Source organism: Triticum urartu, chromosome 4 (genome assembly GCF_003073215.2).
Source record: "Triticum urartu cultivar G1812 chromosome 4, Tu2.1, whole genome shotgun sequence".
Lineage (NCBI taxonomy): Eukaryota > Viridiplantae > Streptophyta > Magnoliopsida > Poales > Poaceae > Triticum > Triticum urartu.
Genome location: NC_053025.1, coordinates 208,881,308 through 208,892,345, shown reverse-complemented (window position 1 = coordinate 208,892,345; position 11,038 = coordinate 208,881,308). Strand labels below are relative to the sequence as shown.

General features: G+C 49.3%; 2 protein-coding genes across 3 annotated transcripts; both read left to right on the top strand.

Moving 5' to 3' along the window:
* Positions 1 to 564: 564 nt before the first annotated feature.
* Positions 565 to 10,801, top strand: LOC125551316 (ATP-dependent Clp protease proteolytic subunit 6, chloroplastic-like). Of its 2 annotated transcripts, none has more exons than XM_048714498.1 (5): positions 565 to 811; positions 879 to 943; positions 7,437 to 7,506; positions 7,660 to 7,864; positions 8,007 to 10,793. In XM_048714498.1, the coding sequence occupies exons 1-5, from the start codon at positions 753 to 755 to the stop codon at positions 8,085 to 8,087; spliced, it is 480 nt and encodes a 159-aa protein (XP_048570455.1). In that variant the 5' UTR covers positions 565 to 752; the 3' UTR covers positions 8,088 to 10,793. The 2 variants fall into 2 exon arrangements, with proteins under 2 accessions (XP_048570455.1, XP_048570456.1); XM_048714499.1 differs by having other exon boundaries at positions 673 to 811; positions 909 to 943; positions 8,007 to 10,801.
* LOC125551315 lies at positions 950 to 7,507 on the top strand. The gene has a single exon (XM_048714497.1). It carries the CDS (start codon positions 3,347 to 3,349, stop codon positions 4,814 to 4,816), a length of 1,470 nt encoding a protein of 489 aa, XP_048570454.1. The 5' UTR covers positions 950 to 3,346; the 3' UTR covers positions 4,817 to 7,507.
* Positions 10,802 to 11,038: the final 237 nt, after the last annotated feature.

Below are 11,038 nucleotides of genomic sequence, written 5' to 3'. Positions count from 1 at the left end.
CCCACCAACCGGCCACTCCACCGCGAGTTGAAGGTCCGGCGCCGCTGCCGGCATGACTCTGAAATCCACAGTCGGACCTTTTACGGAGGGAAGTCTTCAAGCAACGGCCCAATCGGGCTAGCGTACCAGAGAAGAGGCCGAAAGGATGCACCACCACACCTTCCTCGCCGTCGACGAAGAAGGTAACAAAAAGGAGAGCCCCCATCGAGAGGGATCTGGAGGAAGACAAATTTTGCACGGCCGTCATACAGAAAAACGACAAACGAACAACAACCAAATACGCAATCTTGGTGCTAACCGACGAGAAAAGCAGACCTCCAACTCACCGGCCACCGAATCACAGGGATGGGGAATGAGTTAAGGTAGAAATTATTCCCCGTGCCGCTGTCTTCATCATCCACACGTTAACTTTTCTCTTCTCCTGTTGCAACGCACGGGCATATTTGCTAGTATTCGTAAAAAAATAGTAATTATTAGTATTAGTATTAGTAATTAGTAATTAGTATTAGTATTAGTATTATTATAGTATAGTAGGCAGAGATTCCGAAAGTGAAACAGTGAGGACGAAGCGGGGGCTGATCTGATGGCTGGAAAACACGCATCGGACGGTGGCGATGCGACCGGTTGGGAACCGGCGCAGAGCATCGCCCTAGAAAAATGAATTGGAGATGCCCTAACCTCATCTCACCCTCGTCAGTCGTCTGTTCGCTACCACGCTTAGGCACCTCCCGCCTCAGCCTCGAGTGGCGCCCATGGCCATCTCCACGGCCCTCGCCGTCCGCGCCTCTCCCTCCTGCCAATTCTCGGTCAGGTGAATATCCTCACTCTACCGCCCCACGTCTCTCCCGCTCGTGTAATCACCAACTGCTCGTTTTCAGTTCGTCCTTTGCCTGCTCTCCTTTGTTTAGGCGGAATGGAAGCAGTGCATCTCCGCGCCTCCGAGGTGAGCGTCTTTCTGTATTTTTGTTTTGTTTTTTTGGTTATGTAGAATTACTTTTCTCTTCTATGAATTGAGTGGAGCAACGAAATATTGAGTTGTGTAGGCGACCACTGTTTGGAAATGGATAATCTGATTTGATGCGGGTTTAGTAAGGTGTCGGAGATTGTGGTCTAATGATTAGAACGTCTTCTGATTGTTGTCCAGTGTGAGAGAGTACACTGGTGACACGCTTATGTGATTCCAGGATGTTTACTTCTTATAAACCACACATTGCATACCATAAATTGATGATCAACTTGTGTAATCCAGCTGTATACACTGTGCAATCATTTGTATTTTCTGTTGAACAGGTATGCACATATTGTCTGTGCCTAACATTTCAGAATGCATCAAGCGTGGATGAAAGCATATGTAGCAAAAGCTATATCTTCCGTAGCAGTAGTGAATGTTTCATCAATCTGATCTAATTTTGAAGTTGGTTTTTGGCCCTGTTTCAGGTCGAACAAAACTTTCAGATTTTTCTGCATTAAGCATATGTTAGACACTGCATTGTATTAGCACAAATCAAGATGGTTTGAAGAGGAAGTCTGTCTTTAATGTGATAACTGATGACTAACGTGGGAATATTGAAGTTGTCGTTCATTTTGGTGCTGGGTTTGCAACCTCTGCACTAAAACGGTATAAGCTGGCAAGCAACCAACTTGAGTGGGCTAGGTTGCTGAAGCTGACTTTAGTTGGCTGATGCAGACCAGTGTTCGGGTAATCTGGAGAAAGACCGGTCGAAAGTGATTGGATCTAGGCCTCAGATTTGTTCATTTCTGTTAGCGCCCCTGACGAGAGGGACCCACTGGGCAGCAACCACAACAACTCTACAGCTGCCCAGCGGCCCACACGAGTCAAGCGGCCCAGCCCGCGCACCCACGGGCCTGAATGGATCAACTGAGCCCGCGAGTACGACTACTTCAGGGGAGACGCACGAAGAGCACACCATCCAGTGGATCAGGACGAACCGGCGGCTACCTACTTTCCTCTTCCCCAACCCTAGTTCTTCCCCTGTTCATTCTCCATTCGAGAGCGATGCTCCTGTAATCGATTTGTACTAGCTACTACTTCGGAGAGCAACAGTAGATCGATTCTAACATCTGGTATCAGAGATCCAGCCACCACACACCTCCACCCCGTTCTGGCGAACCTCATCGAGACAAGAGGGTTGCGGCACGCGCGTGAAGCCATGGATCCGAGCGTCTCCGCCTTCCTCACTCGCTTCGAAAACAAGATTGAGGCCGCCATCGACGGGCTGACCAAGGCTCAGTAGTCCACGGCGACGAAGATCGACGACCTTCTATCATGGCGTCCCGATCTCGAGCGCCGAGTGGTGGATCTGGGCGACGCGGTCACAGCACTGCAACGTGCACACGCGCCGCCACCAGCTCGCTCCGGCACGGATCTGGTGCATGAGAGCACTGAAGAGGGGATCCATCCTCAAGGGCCCGATGGCCACGGCGAATTACAGATCAAACGGGGGCCATCGGCGGCGTCCCTCACACCGCCGCCGCCGCTCTCGGCTAACGGTACAGCCACGATTCCCATCTCCCTAGTTCCGCTGTCTCCGTTTTCGCATGCCAGTCAAATGCTCACCGGCCTTGGCCAGGCACACCCCTCTATTTCCTTTCCGCAGTTCTCGGGCGGAAATCCTAATATATGGAAAACTCTTTGTGAGCAGTATTTTTCCATGTTTGGGATTGTGCCTTCGTTTTGGGTTCCTATGGCATCTCTGAACTTTTCGAGGCCAGCGGCAATGTGGCTGCAGTCCATCCAGCGCCGTCTGGGCGAGTTCGATTGGGACTCGTTAACCGCACTGCTGTGCACGCGGTTCGGCCGAGATCGTCAGCAAACTCTCATTCGGCAGTTTTATTGAGTTCGCCAAACCACTACCGTGGCAGATTATATCGAGAGATTTGAGTCTATCATCAACCACTTGAATTCATACTCTGAATCAATTCATCCTTACTATTTTCTCACGCGTTTTGTCGAGGGCCTTTGGACGGACATCAGGGCGGTCGTCATGGTGCAGCGACCCCCTGACCTGGACACGGCGTGCGCGCTCGCGCAACTACAGGAGGAGGTGGCGGATGGAGCGCGGGGACACCCACCACGACCACCATATGCGTCTCCAAGGGCAGCAGTGCCATTGCCACTGCCCAACCTCCGGTGCGCCATCCGACCCCTACGATCGCCACCGATCGGCGTGGAACTGACGCCGCGCGCGCGGACTCGTCCAAGATCAAAGCGCTGCGAGACTATCGAGGCGCCCGCGGCCTCTGCTTCAAGTGCGGCGAGAGGTGGGGGCATAATCACGTGTGCCCCACCTCAGTCCAACTGCATGTCGTCGAGGAGCTCCTCGACATGATCGGCCTCGACAACTTCATCGACACCAAGATCCCACAAGACGAAGGCCCGAATGACACGGTCATGGCAATCTCTTTATCTGCCGTGATTGGGGGCGTCTCGGCCAAGGCGTTTCAGTTGCGCGCCTGGATACAAGGGCGCGAGGTACTCCTCCTCATCGACTCAGGCAGCTCCAACTCTTTCATCGACGAGCAACTGGCCACAACTCTCGTCGGGGTCCAAGCAATGGCCAAACCAGGCCGTGTTCGTGTCGCGGATGGTGGCGAAATGGTCTGCTCAACCTACATTCCACACTGTGCGTGGTACGCTCAAGGGCATGAGTTTTTCACGGATCTGAAGGTGCTTCCTCTCGGTACCTACGATGCCATCCTAGGGATGGGCTGGCTGGAGGAACACAGTCCCATGACCGTTGATTGGCGCGCCCGTTTCATCGAGACAATCACCCTAGCAGGACCGATCCGGCTGAATGGACATGATGCAGCTTCGGTTGTCTGTGAAACCATCAACAGCATCCAATTACAGAGCCTCTGCAGCAACGGGGCTGTCTCGCATATCATACACCTATGTATGATTGCACCAGAGGAGTCAACTGCACCTGTTCCGGACTGCATTCAGAAAGTGGTCGATGATTTTGCGGATGTTTTCTCTGAACCAAAAGGCCTTCCCCTGCGGCGTGCTTGTGATCACAAAATACCGCTCATCCCTAGAGCACAACTAGTCAACATTAGACCTTACAGACACAAGCCAGAGCACAAGACAGAGATAGAGAAACAAGTCGAAGAGCTGCTGCGATCAGGTGTGATACAGAGAAGCACGAGCCCATTCTCCTCACCAGTCATTTTAGTCAAGAAGAAAGACGGAACATGGCGACTATGTATCGACTACCGTCAGCTCAACGCTCTCACAGTGATCGCCAAGTTTCCGGTACCTGTCATTGAGGAACTCCTGGATGAACTTCACGGTGCAGCTTGGTTCTCCAAACTTGACCTTCGCGCAGGCTATCATCAAATTCGCTTGGCTCCCGGAGAGGAATACAAGACAGCCTTCCAGACGCACCAGGGCCATTTTGAATTCAGAGTGGTCTCGTTTGGCCTCGCAGGTGCGCCGGCCACTTTTATTGGAGCAGTCACCACCACTCTCAAGCCTGTCAACCGTGTCTGTGTTCTGTCATTCTTCGATGATATTCTCGTCTTCAGCGCAACACTCCAAGAGCACGTCGGTCGATCATCTGAGGCAGGTGCTTACTCTCCTCCGCAGACTGTTGGAAGGCCAAGCTCAGCAAGTGTGCCTTCGGTCAGCAGCAGATTTCCTACCTGGGGCATGTCATCAACTCAGAAGGCGTCGCTACCGACCCCTCCAAAATTGCAGCAGTCAACAACTGGACAGCTCCGACAAACGTCAAAGAGGTTCGCAGCTTCCTGGGGCTTGCAGGCTACTATCGAAGGTTCGTCAGAAACTTTGGTGTGATCGCACGTCCTCTGTTCAACCTGCAACCTGCTCAAGAAGGGGACTCCTTTTCTCTGGACCTCCACAACTGAAACAGCATTTCAAGTCCTCAAACAGCAGCTGATTTCTGCTCCCGTGTTGGCTCTCCCTAATTTCAAACAAGCCTTTACAATCGAGGCTGATGTGAGTGACCACGGCATCGGGGCGATCTTACAGCAGTAGGGGCACCTGATCGCTTTTATGAGTAAAGCACTCAGCCCACGCTATCAGGGGTTGTCCACGTATGAGAAGGAATACTTGGCTATAGTCGTAGCCGTGGATCAGTGGCGTCCGTACCTGCAACACGCTGAATTTGACATCCTGACCGATCAGAAGAGCTTGATTCACTTGGAGCAACGTCTGACAACCCCTTGGCAGCAGAAGGCGTTCACTAAACTGCTCGGCCTGCGATACCGCATCCGGTACAAGAAAGGGATTGAGAATGCTGGTGCAGACGCGCTATCTCGTGCCAAGCCAAGCGACACACTTTTCTCCACCACGTCATGCAACCCGGCCTGGCTCGAGGATGTCACCAACAGCTACCACAACAACGATCAAGCTTCGCGTCTGCTGTCCCAACTTGCCATCAGGGAAGACCCAAAAGGCAGATTCACCCTTCGGCAAGGGATAATCTACTTCCGAGGCAGGATTTGGCTGGGGGGGAGCACTCATATACAGCAGAGAATCATATCAGTGTTTCACGACAGCCCCATTGGCGGCCATTCAGGGTTTCCCGTCACCTACCGTCGCATCAGACGTCTCTTTGCCTGGCCTAAGATGAAACTTCAAATCCTGCAGTACGTCCGCTGTTGCCAGGTGTGTCAGCAAGCTAAGCCAGACCGTGCCGCATCACCAGGGTCTGTTACTGCCTCTACCAGTTCCACAACAACCATGGGATATGATTTCCATGGATTTCATGGATGGCCTTCCCCAGTCCAGCAAGTTCAACTGTTTGTTGGTGCTCGTCGACAAACGAACCAAATTTGCTTATTTCCTCCCTCTGGCTCATCCATACACGTCAGCTTCAGTGGCACAGCTATACATGAACCAGATCTACCGGACGCATGGTTTACCCAAAGCAATCGTCTCTGACAGAGACCCAGTCTTCACTAGCCATTTCTGGCAGGAGTTATTCTGTGGAGCAGGCACTGAACTCAGACTGAGCACAGCCAATCATCCGCAGACTGACGGCCAAACGGAACGTGTCAATCAGTGCGTCGAGACATTTCTTCGCTGTTTCACTCAAGCTTGTCCAAGGAGATGGAGTTTCTGGATCCCACTCGCTCAATTCTGGTACAACAACGCACACCATTCTGCTATAGGCATGACTCCATTCAAGGCACTGTTCGGGTACGAGCCTGCACAACTGGGGATCTCCGTGGATAGTGTTTGCTCTGTGCCAGCGCTGCAATCATGGCTGGATGAACGAGCAACAGTTCAAGACCTGCTGCAGCAACATCTGAACAGGGCGCGACAACTCATGAAAGACCAAGCAGACAAGAAAAGATCTTTTCGAGAATTCCAAGTGGGTGAGAAAGTGTTCCTCAAGCTACAACCATACATCCAATCCTCAGTGGCACCGCGGGCGAACCACAAATTAGCCTACAAATTCTTTGGACCATTCCTCATCATCGACAAGATCAATGAAGTAGCGTATAAACTGCAACTACCACCAGAAGCCACGGTGCACCCAGTTTTCCACGTTTCGCTGCTTCGCCGCGCCCTACTCCCTGGTATGTCGGTCGAACCATAATTGCCTCATTGCTCTGATGATCTTGCTGTACCAATGGCAGTAGTGCAAACACGCTGGCGCAAAAAGAACGGGGGTATGCAAGAACAAGTCAGGGTGCAATGGTCCAATTCTGCAACCTTGGGCCACCTGGGAGGATAAGGCCAGCCTCATGGCGCGCTTCCCGCATGCAGAGGCTTGGGGACAAGCCTCATCTCAAGGAGAGGGGGATGTTAGCGCCCCTGACGAGAGGGACCCACTGGGCAGCGACCACAACAACTCTACAGCTGCCCAACGGCCCACACGAGTCAAGCGGCCCAGCCCGCGCACCCACGGGCCTGAATGGAACAACTGAGCCCGCGAGCACGACTACTTCAGGGGAGACACACGAAGAGCACACCATCCAGTGGATCAGGACGAACCGGCGGCTACCTACTTTCCTCTTCCCCAACCCTAGTTCTTCCCCTGTTCATTCTCCATTCGAGAGCGATGCTCCTGTAATTGATTTGTACTAGCTACTACTTCGGAGAGCAACAGTAGATCGATTCCCTCATCCAGTCTCTAACAATTTCTTATTTGAGGAGCCAGAACATGCTGTACTCATAGCCTTGCGCAAGCTGGCACAATGCTAGGGGACAAGCCAGGCCAGAGCATGGTGGTGACTGTCTCCCTAGTTATCCCTTTGCTATAACCGTAGCTCCTGATATCGTCTCCTGCCATCCCTCTCGCCATCCTGTAACCCAAACCGTAAGAACGGAGAATATATTGTGCTGCATATTCTTTTCCACAATTTTTCTGCAGTCCATGTTTTTTCTCTTCATGGTATTATTGCCAACATATCGAGTTTCTGTCTCACTCAAATTGTACATATAGGACTGCAAGTTTTAACATCAGGTGTTTCTGCATGGTTGGATGAGAGGATACACGGTCAATCTTATCTGAGGTGATACATTTGAAGCTACCATGGTTGCTATCTTCTTATCCTTGTCTATTTTTAATATAGGTTGTGTATAAGAAGCCTGATTATTTCCTTTTCCAGTCAATAGTTTGTGGACTCAAATGCACCCATAACTGTAAATGATTATCTATTCTATAGGAAAAATACAATCGTGGCATCAGAGAATGAAAATCCACCTTTAATGCCTGCTATCATGACTCCTGGTGGCCCTCTGGATCTGGCAACCGTACTGCTAGGAAACCGTATAATCTTCATTGGTCAATACGTTAACTCGCAAGTGGCACAACGTGTGATATCACAGCTTGTCACACTTTCTGCTATAGATGAAGAGGGTGATATTCTGGTTAGTGTACATTTTTTTATTGGAGGTTCAAAATTAATTTTATAACGTAACATTTGCCTTATTGTGTGTGTGTGCGCGCGTGCACGTGTGTATCTGGCCCCTCGATTTGTGAATTACTCAATGTGTTCTTCTTCTATATCAGATATATCTTAACTGCCCTGGCGGAAGTCTCTATTCTATCTTAGCAATTTATGATTGCATGTCTTGGGTATGTTATCTATAATCTCTCCAGCTTAGCAATTTATGATTGCATGTCATGGGTACATTATCTATAATCATTGTAATTCACTACTATAATTCATGCCACATTCTTAATATTTCTAGTTCCATTATATATATTTTGTTTCTTGTTCACCCGGCACAATAATGCTTCCATTTGATTAAGATTTATGTTGTTGGCACTAGAATCATTGCACACACAGCACCAAACAATTTTGAGTCTGTCGTGTATAGACCTCCTTGGCCAGTGAGCTTACATATAAAACGAGCTAGTGAGCTTACTCGTAGTATTAAAAGGAAATAATAATGTTATGCAAAAGCCGCTCTTGTGTCCATGGTGTTGTTTACAAGAGTTGTAATATTAAATTGGTACATAAACCTGAGCAATTCCTGTGCTGGGCGGCTCCAAGTAGGCTTTGGTACGGTTCTGCTTGCCACATGCCTCATTTCCCAAATCTGGTTTAGCCTTAGAAACTGTTTTTTGGGCTGGCTAGGCCAAGTACTTATGTCTTGTACATAGATCACACATGGAGCTTCACCATTGCTTCTTTTGCCTTCTTCTACTTCGCTTAGCATCTTTTTACGACATATAATGAGAATTTTCTTTTGCTGCGTCTCAGGCCCTTAGATTTGTAATGCTGGTGGTGTCATTGGATGTTTCATGGGATAGTCGGAAAAATAATGTTGTAAAATGATGAAGTGTGAACTTATCCGTAAGACAGGGACTCGCATTATGTGTGGTCAATGTCTATTGTTAGACTTTCCTATTTCCCACAAAACTAACAGAGCGACGCATGTTTATGTGGCTAGATTTGTGAAATAATCTTCAGTTCACATATCTGATACTAATGTTTTTTTTGCTTGTGCTGATTTGAATGCTCACGGTAGACATGTAAAACTATAAGTAAGATGTAACAAAAATGAAGTTTTAGTGTAATTGGGTTCTTTGGTAATCTTAAATTTGTTGCTAAAGAATACATTCCACTTTTGACACTATGTGCACGTCAAAACCAATACCTAGCTTAAGAATTAATTTTGACACAAATGTACCTGATTAAGAACCCGAAAATAAGAATGTTGCTAATCATAGCATTTTTGACCATTCTAGTGGGGTTGGTTGGCATTTAACTGTCGATGTGGCACTCCACCTAGTCACTTCCTGTAGGTTGCTCAACATTTTAGCTGTAATCCTTGTGTTACTTAGCTGTAGCTGCATTTCCTTGTAAGACAATGTATGTGTTAAGAGTTGTGTCGAATATTATTGTACAAGGTAGGTTACAGTTGGACTTGGTTTTGGATTGTGTGTAGACAGGGTAAGAGTTGTGTCCTATTAGGACACTTGTGTCCTAGGCCTCTCATATATATCGGGGGTAGACACACTATGTAACCTATGCCAACATAATAGCACGGGCACGCGGGGGCTGCGCTGAGCCGAAGAGACGTAGGACACACACGAGATTTGTTGTGAAAAAAAGGGGCTACGCAAAAGACTGGTGCTATCCATCGGAGGAAAAGATAGGATAAGCTAATTGAACTACAGCCTACAGGAGCACGTGGTGAAGTTGTGGAGTTTTCCATTGATCTTCATGGTGAAGTGCACACGGCAAAACTTATGTAGTGGAGTTTGGCTTTATCTCTTTGTACATGGTAGTGTACGAGGATGGTAGCGTGAGAGTGTGTGGAGTGTGTGGCGAGGATAGCGACATGTGTATAAGGTTCGGAGGAGTCTTGAGTATGTCGGCAGGGATCGTGCATACACATGGCGTCAAGCAATGCACCGAGATATGCGGGGCGGACACGACGCAGGGTGAAGCATGATTGCAGTCGGATAATTTCGGCTGGGTCGGACTGGATTGCCTGATGGATTGACATGGATGTTGGTCAAACAAGAAGACGGTGGTGATCTCGGCGACGACGACATAGGGGCGTGATGCTGATGGTGACCGACTTCTGGGGCGTGGAAACACGTGGTGCAGGCCTGAGGGCTTGTGCGGCTTCGGCAAGACTATGGCGCAAAGTTGATTCAAGGCAATGTACACATGAGAGCTTGAAGTCGACAGGGCGCGGGGGTGGCATGTACAACCACCATGGAGTCATGTTGAAGGTGGAGCTGGAGTTTGATGGACGACTTCACTCTGTGCTGATGGAGGGGCTACGGCGTAAATGCATGGAGAGTCGAAGACTAATTCAGCGGGATAGCGAGAGACCCGTGGATCGGGCTGGGTACCAGTGGTCTGGTGGAGACGTGATACTCTTGCATCGGTCGGTGATGATCGGTGGTTCTCTGTAGTAGGGGTTGAGTGTTGTGGGTATGCGACCCTGGAGACTCAGCCAGGACAGTAGAGGCTCGACGCGGTGATAGCGGCGAGGCGTGCGGTAAGCACGGAACACAGCAGGGGTGCTGAAGCAGTGTTGATGAGTACCAGATTCAAGTTGGTGACTGGGTCTATCGGTGCTAGTTGATGGACATGAGTTGACCATGGAGAATCTGAGAAAGTGGCGGAGAGTCTGAAATTGTCAAAAGTTGAGAGAGTACATGGCCGTATAATCTATGGTGTTCAGTGCACATGCAAAGTGCGGATGGCAAATATAGAAGGAGGCGGAGTGCTATAGCTGTGGGACATGCTAGAGACTATCCGGAAGATGATGAGGACATCAATACCATTGTTACACCCACAGCCCCTACTGTTACATATACTGGACCAATTACTAGAGCTCGCGCACGCCAATTAAATTACCAGGTACTTTCGTTTCTTGGTAATGATTCTAATGTTCATGAGATTATGATGCTGCCTAAATTGGATACATTTGTTTTGCTTTCAAATGAAGGGCCTAGCTTGGAGAAGGATGAACATTGGAGCAAGAACACGCATGGAGTTGATGGCATGCGCAAGGGGATCAAGAACGGAGTTACAAGTGATGATTTCAGGACTTTGAAGCCGCCATAAGGAGTGC